At 44.9% G+C, this 18,145-nt stretch overlaps 1 protein-coding gene across 1 annotated transcript in view; it reads left to right on the top strand.

The window, feature by feature from the left end:
* igf1ra (insulin-like growth factor 1a receptor) overlaps positions 1-18,145 on the top strand; it is a 151,994-nt gene that overhangs the window by 121,834 nt on the left and 12,015 nt on the right. The window contains exons 11-20 of the mRNA XM_065022571.1: positions 12,368-12,639; positions 12,786-12,928; positions 13,025-13,190; positions 13,344-13,446; positions 13,657-13,727; positions 13,830-14,059; positions 14,754-14,858; positions 15,893-16,052; positions 16,300-16,429; positions 17,696-17,830. Coding sequence (XP_064878643.1) covers positions 12,368-12,639; positions 12,786-12,928; positions 13,025-13,190; positions 13,344-13,446; positions 13,657-13,727; positions 13,830-14,059; positions 14,754-14,858; positions 15,893-16,052; positions 16,300-16,429; positions 17,696-17,830 — 1,515 coding nt within the window. The remainder of the gene's footprint in view (positions 1-12,367; positions 12,640-12,785; positions 12,929-13,024; positions 13,191-13,343; positions 13,447-13,656; positions 13,728-13,829; positions 14,060-14,753; positions 14,859-15,892; positions 16,053-16,299; positions 16,430-17,695; positions 17,831-18,145) is intronic.

The following is an 18,145-nucleotide window of genomic DNA, read 5'->3' as shown; positions in this document are numbered from 1 at the left end:
CCTAGTTAACCTCCAGAGTGAAGCCTCTAGTGCTTGATAAATCCCAGTGCTTATACTTTGTCCTGACTAGGGCTGTTGCGGTGACCGTATTACCGCCACACCGGTGGTCACGAGTCACGAAGGCAGTCAAATTCCATGTGACCGTTTAGTCACATTAATTAGGCTTCTCCTATCTCTGATGCTGCTGCTGGTCATTAGTAGACTACCAAACCTGCCAACTGCCTGGTACTCAAATCAAATCAAACTTTATTTGTCACCTGTGCCGAATACAACAAGTGTAGTAGACCTTACGGTGAAATGCTTACTTACAAACCCTTAACCAACAGTGTAGACCTTACGGTGAAATGCTTACTTACAAACCCTTAACCAACAGTGTAGACCTTACGGTGAAATGCTTACTTACAAACCCTTAACCAACAGTGTAGACCTTACGGTGAAATGCTTACTTACAAACCCTTAACCAACAGTGTAGACCTTACGGTGAAATGCTTACATACAAACCCTTAACCAACAGTGTAGACCTTACGGTGAAATGCTTACTTACAAACCCTTAACCAACAGTGTAGACCTTACGGTGAAATGCTTACTTACAAACCCTTAACCAACAGTGTAGACCTTACGGTGAAATGCTTACATACAAACCCTTAACCAACAGTGTAGACCTTACGGTGAAATGCTTACTTACAAACCCTTAACCAACAGTGTAGAGCTTACGGTGAAATGCTTACTTACAAACCCTTAACCAACAGTGTAGACCTTACGGTGAAATGCTTACTTACAAACCCTTAACCAACAGTGTAGACCTTACGGTGAAATGCTTACTTACAAACCCTTAACCAACAGTGTAGACCTTACGGTGAAATGCTTACTTACAAACCCTTAACCAACAGTGTAGACCTTACGGTGAAATGCTTACTTACAAACCCTTAACCAACAGTGTAGACCTTACGGTGAAATGCTTACTTACAAACCCTTAACCAACAGTGTAGACCTTACGGTGAAATGCTTACTTACAAACCCTTAACCAACAGTGTAGACCTTACGGTGAAATGCTTACTTACAAACCCTTAACCAACAGTGTAGACCTTACGGTGAAATGCTTACTTACAAACCCTTAACCAACAGTGCCGTTAAAGAAGAGTTAAGAAAATATTTACCAAATAAACTAAAGTAAAAAATACAAAATAATAAAAAGTAACACAATAACATAACAATAATGAGTCTATATACAAGGGGTACCAGTACCGAGTCAGTGTGTGGGGGTACAGGTTAGTTGAGGTAATTTGTACATGAAGGTAGGGGTGAAGTGACTATGCATAGATAATAGACAGCGAGTAGCAGCAGTTTACAAAACAAATGGTGGGGGGGGGTCAATGTAAATAGTCCGGTGGCCATTTCATTAATCGTTCAGCAGTTTTATGGCTTGGGGGTTGAAGCTGTTGAGGGGCCTTTTGGTCCTAGTTTTGGGGCTCTGGTACCGCTTGCCGTGCGGTAGCAGAGAAAACAGTCCATGACTTGGGTGACTGGAGTCTCTGACAATTTTATGGGCTTACCTCTGACACCACCTATTGTATAGGTTTTGGATTGCAGAAAGCTTGACCCCAGTGATGTACTGGGCCGTACGCACTACTCTCTGTAGCACCTTATGGTCAGATGCCGAGCAGTTGCCATACCAGGCGGTGATGCAACTGGTCAGGATGCTCTTGATGGTGCAGCTGTAGAATCTTTTGAGGATCTGGGGTCCCATGCCAAATCTTTTCAGTCTCCTGAGGGGGACAAGGTTTTGTCGTGCCCTCTTCACGACTGTCTTGGTGTGTTTGGACCATGATAGTTTGTTGGTGATGTGGACACCAAGGAACTTGAAACTCTCGACCCGCTCCACTACAGCTCCGTTGATGTTAATGGGGGCCTGTTCGACCCACCCTTTCCTCTAGTCCACGATCAGCTCCTTTGTCTTGCTCACATTGAGGGAGAAGTTGTTGCCCTGGCACCACACTACCAGTTCTCTGACCTCCTCCCTATAGGCTGTCTTATCGTTGTCAGTGATCAGGCCTACCACTGTTGTGTCGTCAGCAAACTTAATGATGGTGTTGGAGTTGTGTTTGGCCACACAGTCATGGGTGAACAGCGAGTACAGGAAGGGACTAAGTACACACCCCTGAGGGGCCGCAGTGTTGAGGATCAGCAAGGCAGATGTGTTGTTGCCTACTCTTACCACCTAGGGGCGGCCCGTCAACAAGTCCAGGATCCAGTTGCAGAGGGTGGTGTTTAGTCCCAGGGGGCTTAGTGATGAGCTTTGAAGGCACTATGGTGTTGAACGCTGAGCAGTAGTCAATGAACAGCATTGCCATATAGGTGTTCCTTTTGTCCAGGTGGGCAAGGGCAGTGTGGAGTGCAATTGAGATTGCATCATCTGTGGATCTGTTGGGGCGGTATACGAATTGGAATGGGTCTAGGGTATATTGCTGTTGCTGATTGCTGATGCTGTTGATATAAGTCATGACCAGCCTTTCAAAGCACTTCATGGCTACCGACGTGAGTGCTACAGGGCGGTAATAATTTAGGCAGCTTACCTTCACTTCCTTGGGCACAGGGACTATGGTGGTCTGCTTGAAATGTGTAGGTATTACAGATCAGAGAGGTTGAAAATGTTAGTGAAGACACTTGCCGGTTGGTCCGCGCATGCTTTGAGTACACGTCCTGGTAATCCATTTGGCCCTGCGTCTTTGTGAATGCTGACCTGTTTAAAGGTCTTGTTCAAATTGGCTACTGAGAGCGATATCACACAGTCATCCAGAACAGCTGGTGCTCTCGTGCATGCTTCAGTCTCGCTTGCCGAGCATAAAAGGCATTTAGCTCATCTGGTAGGCTCGCGTCACTGGGCAGCTTGCGTCTGGGTTTCCCTTGGTAGTCCTTAATAGTTTTCAAGCCCTGCCACATCCAACGGGCATCAGAGCCGGTGTAGTAGGATTCATTTTTAATCCTGTATTGACGCTTTGCTTGTTTGATGGTTTGTCTGAGGGCATAGCGGGACTTTTTACAAGTGTCCGGATTAGTGTCCCGCTCCTTGAAAGTGGCAGCTCTAGCCTTTAGCTCGATGCAGATGTTGATGTTGCCTGTAATCCATGACTTCTGGTTGGAATTTGTACTTACGGTCACTGTGGGGACGACGTCATCGATGCACTTATTGATGAAGCCGATAACTGACTGAGGTGGTATACTCCTCAATGCTATTGGATGTATCCCGGAACATATTCCAGTCTGTGCTAGCAAAACAGTTCTGTAGTGTAGCATCCGCGTCATCTGACCACTTCCTTATTGAGCGAGTCACTGGTACCTCCTGTTTTAGTTTTTGCTTGTAAGCAGCAATCAGGAGGATAGAATTATGGTCAGATTTACCAAATGGAGGGTTGGGGAGAGCTTTGTATGCATCGCTGAGTGTGGAGTTAAGGTGGTCTAGAGTTTTTTTCCCTCTGGTTGAACATGTGACATGCTGGTAAAATGTTTAACTGATTTAAGTTTGCCTGCATTAAAGTCCCCGGCCACTAGGAGCGCTGCTTCTAGGTTAGCATTTTCTTGTTTGCTTATGGCCTTATAGAGTTGGTTGATAGGCGGTCTTAGTGCCAGCATCGTTTTGTGGTGGTAAATAGATGGCTACGAATAATATAGAGCTCTCTTGGTAGATAATGTGGTCTACAGCCTATCATAAGGTACTCTACCTCAGGCGAGCAATACCTTGAGACTTCTTTAATATTAGACACCGCGCACCAGCTGTTATTGACAAAGACACACACCCCCACCCCTGCATGGAAAATCCCACCAGCTCTATATTATCCATTTCGTCGTTCAGCCGCGACTCGGTGAAACATAAAATATTACTGTTGTAATGTCCCATTGGTAGGATAATTGTAATCGTAGCTCTTACATTTGATTTTCCAATGATTGCATGATAGCAAGTAGAATGGATGGCAGTGGGAGTTTACTCGCTCGCTCGCCTACGAATTCTCAGAAGCCCGATCTGCGTCTTCTTTTCCGCCGTCTTTTCTTCACACAAATGATGGGGATTTGGGCCTGTTCCCGGGAGAGCAGTATATCCTTCTCGTCAGACTCGTTAAAGGAAAAATCTTCTTCCAGTTCGTGGTGAGCAATCGCTGTTCTGATGTCCTGATGTTCTGAGTTATTTTCGGTCATAAGAGACGATAGCAGCAACATTATGTACAAAATAAGTAAAAAAACAAGTTACAAACAACACAAAAAAAATTACAAAATAGCACAATTAGTTAGGAGCATGTAAGATGTCAGCCATCCTCTTCAGCGCCATTAAAAAACTCTATTTTCCCTCTAGTCCCTCTGACATCAATGCAAATGTAATCGAAAATCTAATAAAACACTTCATGAGAGCTCATGAGCTCCTGTTGCGCAACATTTCTACAGGTAATGTAATTACGTGAGAAATGGTGGCCTCTATTAAAAAGAGGAGGATCCCATCAGCTTTCTATAGGCTAGACCAGGGCTGCCCAACTCTCTTCCTGGAGATCTACTGTCCTGTAGGTTTTCAGTGCAACCCTAATTTAAGGTATCTGATTCAGCTAGTTAAGGTCTTGTTGAGCAGCTAATTAGTAGAATCAGGTGTGTTAAATTAGGGTTGAACTGAAAACCCACAGGACGGTAGATCTTCAGGAAGAGTGTTGGACAGCCCTGGGCTAGACCTACTATATTTATTTATCCTAATATTAAGCTAATATTAAGCACATTGCTTATCTTTACAACAGGAATATAGCCTACCTGGCTGGCATGAAAATAAACCACAGGAAAAGCGTCCCCCATTTGCTATTTAAGTGCAGAGATGGCATGCATTTTCCCCCCTGCCCCCGTTTCGAGACAGGTGCATGATAATGGTCAATTCTAATTCAAAACATATTTCACACATATATTATTTAGTATATGTAAAGACAAGATTAAATCAAGAATATGGGTCAATATTAGCCTATCACTTGTGAATTATATATTAACACTTGTGAATGATGCCCAGCTTAAGGCAAGAAACAATGCCTTTTTATGTGACTTTTTCTAATCATAGTCACACACCTCATGTAACCTAGCCCATAGGCCTATATGTTTTGATAAGGTTTGTATCACAACTAAAGTGGCCAAATAACGTCTTAAAATTAAGCACATTAATCTGCTTTACAAGGGGTGTAGAACCTGACTGACCTGTATAAGCAGCGCCCGAGTTTCAAGTTGGGGAAGATCATTTTCACCATAAACATGCACCTTTATAATAAAAGCATTACATGCATGCATAATTATGTTTTCTGCTAATGGAACATGTGTGCTTATAGCCTACTGCCATGTGCACATTGCTGCGCTTATAATGTGAAGAAATATCCCAATAGTTTATCAACATTTTAAGCTAAACATTCTGGTTTGTTGCGTCAGCATCATTTTTTAAATGCATTAGTTGTATTAATTTGGAATCTATCGCATCCCACAACTGTCCCAGACTACGTTTGTAATATTTATTTCTCGCACAGAATAGAATACTTTTGTACTATGGGGTTTAGTAGATTGACATAGGCTAATGCTTTTGCTGTTCATTAGGCCTACTCATCTTGTTGGCTGATGAAAAGTAAATGTGAACAGTTCTTCCAATATCTTTAATATGCACCTCGGAATTGGATAAGGATATGCGCAGTTGCGTCCCCGATGTGTCGGTCTTCACTTGTTGCCTGTGAGAAAGACCTGATCACGTGATGGAGAACCATGTGAGTGAGATGAGAGGTGTTTTGGAGCAGGCAGCATTTAGGGAGAAGGGCTGCAAAAGACATTTTTCAGGGTGCATTATGGCCACACAAGGGGGATGCCGCCTGGAAATTCGAGGCATTATCGAGTACTTCTCAAATTGTGAATGAGAGACTGACGAAGTTTGTACAGCCTCCGCAAATAACAAAGCAGAGCTCATGCCTTTCAAGCAATTAAAAAAATATCATCATTAGAGTCTCATCATGCAGCCTTAGAATGTATTAATCAGAACATATAGCCCAACGTTTGTAGAACAACTAAAGTTACATTAATAAATGAAGCATATAGGAGGACCTATTTCTATGTTAACAGCTCAACACAGAATAGTCGCATGTGCAACACTCCCTTAAATCATTTGGAGAAAATGTCCATTCTATTTTATTCAGCTTTGTTTAATTATATTCTTCATACTATAAAATAATGCCACGGAATTCTAAGCAAATCTTGTCTGCTAAATGAACTAGTGTAGCCCACAGCGTTATGGCATAGTCACATCAGGACTTAACATAAGGGCAACTATTCTGTTCTTCTGAAATAGACTACATTTTATTCATATAATGTTTCTTTAGACCTGTCTAAAATGATAAATGGATTTGTTGTGAAGGTGTAGGCTACATTACATGGATTTATTAGACTTTTTAAAATGTAGATGTTCCAAAGGTCTGCATGTGTGGAAGCCAGGAGATGCTAAATGTGTTTATGTTAATTAACGGTCAATTATCGTGAGACCGACAGTTATTTGCTTGACAATCATCGGCTGATGAAATTTCGTGACCGCCACAGACCTAGTCCTGACTCCAGCCTGCTTGGTACAGATTGCTCTTTATCACCTGCTGGGCCAAGCTCATGCATTCATGTAGTGTTATGATGCCCTTTCCTTCTCCTCTGTGATGCGATCTTTCACAGTATTAAAACAATATGTCCAACTCAGAAAATAAACAATAAAACAAGACCACTATTGTTACTAATTGTTTTCATTCTCTCTCTTCCCTGCATTTGACTGTGTTGATTTGTTATAGTATAGCTGTCTAGGAAACCGAGGAGTACCAGGTCTCTGGCCTGCCTGCCTGCCTCCCGCTAAAGGCTATTATTGTGTATGCACAGGCCCTCCACCACAACAGAGACAGCATTATCACAGAACACTCGAGGGAAGTGCCTCTGAATTAGTGTGAGTTTATTGAAAAGTTCAAGATTTACGGAGAAGGGGAGAGGGAGCAAGGGAGGGGGAAACAGAAACAGAGGGAAGAGGAAATGTTTTCCATTCTGTCGCCCTCCTCGCTGCTCTCCCTCCTCCTCCACTCACACGCTCTCTTTGTCCGCGGCGCAGTTCGGAGTGACCGGCTGCCAGGAAATGTACAGCGAAGCCATCTGGAATTCCAATAAATGAGAGAAGGGAAGGGAAGATCCCCTTAGAGCTGGCCAGACCAGTGAACACCATTCAGTGGGATAGACTGACTGGCTCGAGTAGTAGAGGAGAATAGTCAGGGGACAGGGATGGGTGATGACCGATTAGATTCACTGACTGGACATCAGCTGATTGGGTTGTTGCAAACATGACCTCATGTAGAAGGAAGTACAGTAAAGCTTTCTGTGTGTTTTGTCCTGTTGTTGGCACTGCCCTTAGCCTCTGGTTATCTCTCTATGTATCCTTCAGACACCACTAGCTTTGATACTGTATATGAGCATGAAGTTAAAAAGTCTTGGGTCCCCTTTCTCTGGCCTCACTTTTCACTGGCATGAGAGACTGCTGTGTTCAGCTGCTGTGGTAAAAGAGTAGCGTTAAATCACGCTGTTCTGGCTCCAGACAGAGTGTGCAGTCATGTCCCACTCAGGATCTCTCGCACAGCAGAAAAGGTGAGAAAGTAGAAGTGGAGCTGGGGAGGGAGGACACCAGCTGTAGTCAGCACCTGGTTAGATGGTCACGCTTCAGCTTAAGTCCTCTGTCTGGAGTTCATCTGAGGACAGGTCTGCCCTTGCTCTGCTCTGCCTGGCCCTGGCAGCTCTCTGGCATTCCTGCTGTTTGTCCCCTCTCCTGGGCACACAGGCACACGGGGGGGGTCTACCCATCACCCCTCTCATTCATCTCGGGGGTGACCCAGTCTTCAATGGCAGGCTGTCTTGTGCTATCTTCCAAGCACTTGTCTTTTATACAAGATGTTCATTAAAGCTATGCCAGTCCTCAGTGCTGTTGTGTGTATTGTTAATAGTAACTAATACTTTTGGAGAGAGCTGGACCGTGGACTTTGCTGGAGCAGTTAAAATGGTCAGAATGGAATGTTGACAGTGGTGTGCGATGGCTACTGTTTTCTTCCCACAGATCTGTCTGTCAGCTGGGTTTTTCCACTCACAGTAAATAGTATTTTCCCGTGGGTGCCCGGTCAGTCTCAAGGTCTTTTGTCACCCGCTCATAATATTGTCATACTCACAAGGAATAGTTCTGAGAGGACATTGTCATTGGCTTTCTACAGTTGCTAAAGTTCTAGATGATGGAATGTAAAATAAAGCAGAAACAACATTCTCTTGGATTCTTGTGTAAACCCTGCTGGCCGGTACTGTTAGGTGAAGTTAGAAAAGGATCCTTCGGAGGTCACAGTCATTTCAGATAAACTCATCAGTCATTCACTAATTTACCTCTCCTTAAAGACTCAGCTAAGTAAAGATGAACCAACATTACATGTTGACTTTATCTTTTCCAAGTGTACTGCAAACACCGCATGAATCTAAATATATTCTGGATTCCCTGTCATTTGGTTCAACATATACAGCACATCCCACCACTGTCAGACAGTCCTGTATTCTCCTTAGCCCACTTAACTGCACTGTGGGCTGACTGTTGAATTCTTTCAGAGACTCAGAGAGAGCCAGTCGTTACACGTCTCCTAAAATGTGCCTCTAGGTAAGGTCTGCTCCTCTCGGTACCGCCACAGCGTCCCCCGTGTGTTGTGGATTCCCAGTGGCCTCGCCTCGTAGCATCTGGTGAGCTGCTGCTGCCGCTGCCTACATGTTGTCAGTGGCTCCAGCTAGGGTCCACCTGCAGTCGGCCTGGCTCTCCATCATCACACCATCATCCTCATGACTGTGTATACATCCATCTCCATCGTTCCATGAAAGAGGGCTGCAGTCCTGTTGCAGGCTCTCGTGTTTTCTCTTTTTGGGTGAAATGTACCATTCTGATTTGGTGTTTATTACTTTATTTACCTTATTCTTTATCATATGAAAACTACCACTATGCATCAAACAGGTGGTTATTATTCTCCCATGACTTTTCCCTGAGCAGTGAATTTGTCCTGTGGATGAGGACATGTAGGATAACACAGTCAGTAGGCGTCTGTATGGACAGGCAGGCTGCTGACAGTGTGTGGATGTGTGCTCTCTCTGCACCTCTCTCCCATCCCTCTGACCTCATCACACCACACAGCTCCACAGGGAGCAGACCACTGCAGCTGGACAGACACACTGCAACAACAAATAACACCAAGCCACTTCAACATACTGTACTCTACTCTCAGTTGAGTTGTATCACACGGGAAACTGTCATTTTACTACATGATATGTACTTCTGACTACTTCTTATTCCCATTCTGGATTCTTGTAGAGGACCCCACCCTGTCCCGTGAGGTTGAAGGGGATGTTTTTGCTTAGTGTGACTCGGTGTCGATGACGTCATGTGGGCGGTGTATATAGGCTACAGTATACTGTATGTACAAAATTGTTTGATGTAGTGATGGGGGAAGAATTAAGATACAGTAGTGTTTTTGACGATATTATATCGATTCTATGACTATTGTATTGATTCTCTAAAAATATTGTCTGTACTAGCACCAAAACTCAGGTATTTCTCCTTCTCTAGCTTTTTTTCCTATCTTCTTTTTATACTGAACAAAAATATAAATGCAACATACAACAATTTAAACAACAATTTACTGAGTTACAGTTCAAAAAGGAAATCAGTCAATTGAAATAAATAAATTAGGCCCTAATCTATGGATTTCACGACTGCGCAGGGGCACAGCCATAGGTGGACCTGGGCATAGGCCCACTTGGGAGCCAGGCCCACCCACTGGGGAGCCAGGCCCAGCCAATCAGAATACATTTTTTCCCCACAAAAGGGCTTTATTACAGACAGAATTACGTTAGCCGTCCAGGTGGCTGGTCTCAGACGATCTCGCAGGTGAAGAAGCCAGATGTGGAGGTCCTGGGCTGCGGGTTGTGAGGCAGCTTGGACGTACTGCCAAGTTCTCTAAGATGGCATTGGAGGCGGCTTATGGTAGAGAAATTAACATTAAATTCTCTGGCAACAGCTCTGGTGGACATTCCTGCAGTTAGATTGCCAATTGCACAATTGAGACATCGGTGGCATTCAAATGTATTTTAATTGTATTTATATAGCCCTTCTTACATCAGCTGATATATCAAAGTGCTGTACAGAAACCCAGCCTAAAATCCCAAACAGCAAGCAATGCAGCTGTAGAAGCACGGTGGCTAGGAAAAACTCCCTAGAAAGGCCAAAACCTAGAGAGGTTTATTTAACTAGGCAAGTCAGTTAAGAACAAATTCTTATTTTCAATGACGGCCTGTTCAGGGGCAGAATGGCAGATTTGTACCTTGTCAGCTCGGGGGTTTGAACTTGCAACCTTCCGGTTACTAGTCCAACGCTCTAACCACTAGGCTACGCTGCCACTATGAGGCGATTATAACAGAACATGGCCAAGTTGTTCAAATGTTCATAAATGACCAGCATGGTCAAATAATAATAATCACAGTAGTTGCCGAGGGTGCAACAAGTCCGCACCTCAGGAGTAAATGTCAGTTGGCTTTTCATAGCCGATCATTGAGAGTATCTCTACCGCTCCTGCTGTCTCCAGAGAGTTGAAGACAGCAGGTCTGGGATAGGTAGTACATCCGGTGAACAGGTCAGGGTTCCATAGCCGCAGGCAGAACAGTTGAAACTGGAGCAACAGCACGGCCAGGTGGACTGGGGACAGCAAGGAGTCATCATGCCAGGTAGTCCTGAGGCATGGTCCTAGGGTTCAGGTCCTCCGAGAGAGAGAAAAAGAGAAAGAGAGAATTAGAGAGAGCATTCTTAAATTCACACAGGACACCGGATAAGACAGGTGAAATACTCCAGATATAACAGACTGACCCTAGCCCCCCGACACATAAACTACTGCAGCATAAATACTGGAGGCTGAGACAGGAGGGGTCAGGAGACACACTGTGGCCCCATCCGATGATACCCCCAGACAGGGCCAAACAGGCAGGATATAACCCCACCCACTTTGCCAAAGCACAGCCCCCACACCACTAGAGGGATATCTTCAACCACCAACTTACCATCCTGAGACAAGGCCAAGTATAGCCCACAAAGATCTCCGCCACGGCACAACCCAAGGGGGGGTGCCAACCCAGACAGGAAGATCACGTCAGTGACTCAACCCACTCAAGTGACACACCCCTCCTAGGGACAGCATGGAAGAGCACCAGTAAGCTAGTGACTCAGCCCCTGTAAGAGGGTTAGAGGCAGAGAATCCCAGTGGAGAGAGGGGAACCGGCCAGGCAGAGACAGCAAGGGCGATTCAATGCTCCAGAGCCTTTCCGTTCACCTTCACACTTCTGGGCCAGACTCAACTCAATCATATGACCTACTGAAGAGATGAGTCTTCAGTAAAGACTTAAAGGTTGAGACCGAGTCTGCGTCTCTCACATGGGTAGGCAGACCATTCCATAAAAATTGAGCTCTATAGGAGAAAGCCCTGCCTCCAGCTGTTTACTAAAACGGAACCTTGAGGATTGTGTTGTGTTGTGTGACAAAACTGTACATTTTAGAGTGGCCTGTTATTGTCCCCAGCACAAGGTGCACCTGTGTAATGATCATGCTGTTTAATCAGCTTCTAGATACGCCACACCTGCCAGCTGGATAGATTATCTTGGCAAAGGGGAAATGAACACTAACAGGGATGTACAAAGAATGCTGGCCAAAATTTGAGATAAATAAGCTTTTTGTGTGTATGGAAAATGTCTGAAAATGTCTGTTGCATTTATATTTTTGTTCAGTATATAAATGGTGAGCCAATATGTTTACAGCACTTTTATTTCCATGACTGATAAACACGTGTTTGCTCATGGCTCTTTCTTGTCCCTCTGCAACAGACATGGTGAGCAATATGTTTGGAACATCGAACCGCAATATAACCACAGTATCGAATCACAATACATATAGAATCCTGGGAATTGTGAGAATTGCAATACAATCGCATCGGTACCTAAGTATCGTGATAATATCATATCGTGAGGTCCCTGGCAATTCCCAGCCCTAGTGTGCTGTCTGTAACCGATGTTCCAGAGTATATTACTGTATGGTTGGCTGACTTCGTATTCCCCTTTCTCCTCTTTAACTTCGCCTCTGCTCCCTTCCAGAGAAGCTGAAAGCCCACACATCTGCTCTCCTCCTCCTCCTCAACCTCTGTCTTTTATCCTTTGTCTTTCTTTGCCACGTTTGTGCCTTTTGTGCTGCAGTCAGTCAATGGGTCTCTCTCACATTTTTTGGACCCCCTTTGTCCCTCAGACCCCCAGACCGGCGACGTAGGGATCTATTTGGTGTCGCTAACAGCACCCTGGCACGGGGTGGCAACACCACAGGCCTGGAGGGTAATAGGACAGAAGGAGAACCCCTTGAGAGGGAGTTCCCCTTCATGGAGGACCGGAGCAAGACAGAGTTTATCGAGATCCCCAACCTGCAGCCCTTCACTGTGTACCGCATCGACATCCACGCCTGCAACCAGGAGGTCCGTCGCTGCAGCGCTGGAGCCTTCGTCTTCTCCAGGACCAAACCTGCAGGTGAGGCAGTCACACACAGTCGCTAGAAAAAGGCTTCAACAACAGCAGCCATCTGTATAGATTATCGTTCTAGACTCGCTATGCATTTTTGGACATGGCTAATGAGTAGGAAGCCATCTGATATCCAGTGTGTCTCTGTCCATCAGACAAAGCGGATGACATGCCAGGCAGCGTGATCCAGGAGAGGGATGAGAAGGTGGAGGGGTCGGTGCTGCTGAGGTGGCCAGAGCCTGTCAACCCCAATGGCCTCATCCTGATGTATGAGATCAAGTTCCGCCAGGGCACCGAGGTGAGTCTGCATGGACCAGGACTCCTGAGGCCTATGGGAGCTCTGCAGGGCCTCAACCCTCAGGTTGACACTGTCTGTGTGTGTCTTTTCTCTCAGCCTGAGAAACACGAGTGTGTGTCACGCCAGCACTACCGTGTTCACAAAGGAACTCGTCTAACCAACCTGGGCTATGGGAACTACTCTGCCCGCGTGCGTGCCACCTCCCTGGCAGGAAATGGGTCCTGGACTGAGCCAGTGTCCTTCTACGTGCCCCCACCCAAACGTATGGAGAACACATGCATTTCCACATAAGTGACCCTCTTCAAAGGACTTTTTATATCGATTATTTTCATGCCCAGAAATGATTTCAATGTGAACATCTTCCTTTTCTCACTGGTCAGATTTGAATAGTTGTTCTGTTTTCATCTGGTTGCAGGGGACTATGACAACGCATTCTATCTGGTCATCATCATCCCCATCATCGTGATAATTCTCATCGCCAGCCTCATCACTGTACTCTTCTTTATCAACAAAAAGAGGTAAGAGAAGCTGAATGATCACAGAACAAATAACAAAACATTTGACTAATGCAATCTTAATCAGTTTAATGATATAATAGTGCTATTGTGATCATTTTCCTGCCATAGTCAGTTCATAAGATCGTAGGCTTTTCTGCTGAATGAACAATCCCATTTATCTGTTGCCAAATCTGCCTCCCATGGCTCACACAGATGTGTTTGTGTCCACAGGAACAGTGACAGGCTGGGGAATGGTGTCCTCTATGCTTCTGTCAACCCTGAGTACTTCAGTGCTGCCGAGAGTAAGAACCCTCTGAAGACCTACTGTCATTTTAATGATGAGATTTTGTCAATGTCTCCTTAGATGATGGCTGTCTCTGACTGTCCTCTCCTCCTGTGTTCAGTGTATGTTCCAGACGAGTGGGAGGTGGCCAGGGAGAAAATCACCATGCACAAGGAGTTGGGCCAGGGTTCCTTCGGCATGGTGTATGAGGGCCTGGCTAAGGGCGTGGTTAAGGACGAGCCTGAGACCCGCGTGGCCATCAAGACAGTCAACGAGTCAGCCAGCATGAGGGAGAGGATCGAGTTCCTCAATGAGGCCTCTGTCATGAAGGAGTTCAACTGTCACCACGTGGTGAGAGAGTCCAAAACACCAGTTAACATCAGGGATATTGGTTCAGAAACATTTGCTTTTAAATTATAAGGTATTGCCTCAATTTCAAAGGTTAAAAGTTAGAAACAAAGGAAAGAGATCCATCAGCTTGGGAGTTGTAAGTCACCCCTCCTGATGCATAGGGTCAGAGACACCTAGCTGGCTGTTGAGGTCAAATCCAGGGTTCACTACCCAAGGAGATGCAGTATAATTACAGTATAACCTGAGGCCAGCTATAACTGTGTGACCTGAGACCGTTAAGCTCTATCACAGCCAAATCCTCATTAATTCAGCTAAACGGAAGTGTTAAGGATTTCCCCCTTGGAAAGACTATGTTACAATCTTTTAGCATGTCTGGATGTTTAAAAGTCAAACATTTAATTATTAAGCTCAATTTGAATAATTTAGAGGCAAAGAGGATTTTTTTTTTCTTGCTTTCTTCAAAGCTCCTCAGTAGCTTTAGTTAAGAGGAGCCAGAGTAGTTTCAAAAGCCAGAACATTCAACATGACTTCAGTCAGTTCGATTAATAACACTTAGAAATAATGTTTCTTGCCCAATAATAGCCCAGAGATAATGTTTATTGCCCAAAAGCTTCATAAGAAATACTACATCAATGAGAATTGTTTGTACTCATTTCTCTGATGCCATATCTGTTCTGTGTTCTAATTGGTGTAGGTGCGTCTGCTGGGCGTGGTCTCTCAGGGCCAGCCCACCTTGGTGATAATGGAGCTGATGACCCGTGGAGACCTGAAGAGCCACCTGCGATCACTCCGGAAAGAGGTACGTACATTACCCCTTCTGCTCTTTCTCACATAGTCTCTCACAGAACTCAAGTCTATGGCCTTGTGCTGAATCTGTCTTGCCTACTACTTACAGAAACTGCATAATGTGTGTACTAATCATACTACTAATTAGAACATACTGTTGTGTAAAAATGTAAACAACAAATATCAGCATACTAGACTCACTCATACTGAGAATGCATTATCTAATGCTCAATTGCGTTGTTTACCGCCATTCGTCCATTTTGGTAGAGCGTCTGACCTTATGTCACTATTAGCTGATTATCAGCTGCTGTCAAACACACGTGGATCTGAAAATGCGACTCTCCACCTGTATAATGTGCAGCGAATTATACTAAATGAAAAGCCCAAATGTGTTTGACATCCTGGCATTTAAAGCATACTTATTGTTTTTAATTTCACATACTGTAAAACATATTTTCGCATTCCCAGAATGCCTACAATTTACAATGTAAGTACAGGTTTTTGGACACGGCCATTGTGTCAGTGCATTAATATGACACACGCACTCACACACACACAGTCTTGTATACCTAACCTTGTGGGGACACACAATTCAGTTCCATTCAAAATCTTATTTTCCCTAACCCCAACCCTAACCTGTACTCTTACCTTAACCCAAAAACCTAACTTTAACCCTCGCTCCTAACTCTAGCTCATAATCCTGACCCTAAAACTAACCCTCGCTTCTAACCCTAACCCTTAACGTAATTCTAACTCTAACCTTAACCCTAAACCCCCTAGAAATACCATTTGACCTTGTGGGGACTACTGGTCCCCACCAAAATAGTTACACACCCACACACACACACACACACACACACACACACACACACGAAAGACATGGAGGGGGAGATATATCCACACCTCTTTCAGTTGGTCTCTCCCATTGTGTGGTGTGCCCTGGACTCCAGGCCAGGCCATGGTTCAGTGCTGCAGACAGGGAGAGGGAGGTTGGAGGGAGAGACTGAATGGCCTGCTTGTGCTCAGGTCTCTGCCTCTCTGCCACAGAACACGTCCAGCCAGGTTCTGCCCCCGCTGAAGAAGATGATCCAGATGGCAGGAGAGATTGCGGACGGCATGGCATACCTCAACGCCAACAAGTTTGTCCACAGAGACCTGGCTGCCAGGAACTGCATGGTGGCGGAGGACTTCACCGTCAAGATCGGAGGTGAGTGCCTCAAAATACAGTAGTACTCATAATCCCCGCTGTAAGTTTAACGCTCAACTCCCTCTGCTGTACTCCAAAGTAAGTATTTTGAGATCACTGAGTGCTTGAGTGGGAGGAATAGCTCGTAAATCTAAATGGACAGGAGAAGGAGAGGTGAGGTGATGGATAAGGCCTCATGTGCCTCCTCTTCTCACATTTGTGGGATATTTAGTGGCCATTTAAACCTCTCTTCTCCTCTTCTTCTCAGACTTTGGCATGACGCGAGACATCTACGAGACGGATTACTATCGGAAAGGAGGAAAAGGCCTTCTGCCGGTCCGCTGGATGTCTCCAGAGTCGCTGAAAGATGGCGTGTTCACCACAAATTCTGATGTCTGGTACGAGCTCCCCGCTGTCCTCCCTGGCTCATACACACACAGAGTTAGCAGCCCTGCGCAGAACAACAAGTGTACTCTGTATGTGTTCTAGAACATTGCATGCCCTAGCTTGGGAAAAAACGGCAGATCACTTCACACACACACAGCCCATGTCCTAACCCACTGGGAACAGTCTATTCTGTGTTGGTTCAACGTAATTCCATTGAAACGACGTGGAAACAACATTGATTCAACCAGGGTGTGCCCAGTGGGAAGGAAGATTGGAGGTTATCTGGATGCCATTATAGTTAGTAGATACAGTAAGTCTTGGCAGTGAAAAATAGTTCTTGTTTAGTCATGTACCTTTGTGCTCTCAGGACTATGGAGTGAGTTTAGAACAGCAGATCAAGGCTCCGCCCAGTTTTCTCTCTGGAATGGGCTGCATTAGAGAAATATAGCTGTTTACTAGCTCCTTAGTTTTTGTTTCTCAATCGAAAGTGTCCCACGGGTCTGTCCCTACAAGCACACTTAAACTCCTCCAGATGTTTTCAAATGATGGGTTAGAGTGCCAACAGAAACCCACCTCCACATCCCACTCCCTATCTTCCTCTTTGAAGTCAGGCAGATGAAAAGGAGCATTGTGGGAACCCATTCTGGGCTCTTATGAGATTTACCAGTAGGTGTCTTTATCTAAAAAAGTCTCTTAATGTGGTTTTGTCTTTCAACACTCTCCTGTTTCAGCCAATTAGATACAAGTCAGTGTTGTAATAGGCTTTTTTAAAGAGTGTTGAGAGCCGTCTTAGATCCCTAGCCAGTGGCCTTGGAGAGCTAACAAATAATAATTGGCAACGATGCACTCTTTGTTTTCTTGTGTCAAGCTTAGGTTTTGGTTTTCTGTTGCAGTTCCTTAGAGGTCTCTGGGTAGTATACAGTCTCATGTTATTAATGAACAACACATGGATAAGGCAAGATGACACAAACATTTACATATGGCAGACATAATGCAGTCTATGTCCTTTTTTGATTAATATATGGAACATGAATTTATGAATAAACTTTTCTTCTGTTCTTTGCACCATCTGCTTTATACTGTGAGGGATCATTCTTACTCAACCTTGTACTATGCAGCGCCATCATTGTAAAGAGCTTCCAGGGACTAGTTACATGCCCTGCTGGGCCCTGTGTATGGATGTTTTAGCCTGTATTACCCTGCCTGGTTCTACCACAGTTATGCAGCAGCTAATGTGTTGTCTAATAGGCCTGTATCCTCTCGGTTGTCCCCTGCAGGTCGTTTGGGGTGGTGTTGTGGGAGATTGCCACCTTGTCTGAGCAGCCGTACCAGGGCATGTCCAACGAGCAGGTGCTGCGTTTCGTCATGGAGGGAGGACTCCTGGACAAGCCTGACAACTGCCCTGACATGCTGTGAGTCCCATTCTCTTTCTCTCAATGTCAATCTCACTCTTGGGCTGGGTCAGGGGTAGGATCATTTCTCAATGACACTATTAGCCACTCCTTCAAGATGCTATGTCTTTCCTGTTTTCTGTTCCACTGTTATGCTTATTCTTTAGGTGCATTTTCAGATATTATTGTCCTTTAGTACCAGCTCACTGTCTGGTATTGTTTCCTAGCTAAATCTAAAGATTTACCTCTTGCGAATATTGCCTCTGCTGCTTCTATTTAGAGTTGAGGGGCCAAATGTGCATACTATATCATGAGATCTGTATGCCAGGGGGGAGC

Source organism: Oncorhynchus nerka, linkage group LG9a, assembly GCF_034236695.1.
Source record: "Oncorhynchus nerka isolate Pitt River linkage group LG9a, Oner_Uvic_2.0, whole genome shotgun sequence".
In the NCBI taxonomy this organism is placed as follows: Eukaryota; Metazoa; Chordata; class Actinopteri; order Salmoniformes; family Salmonidae; genus Oncorhynchus; species Oncorhynchus nerka.
Note: the sequence above shows the minus strand (reverse complement) of the source record. Positions and strands in the feature narration are given on the sequence as shown.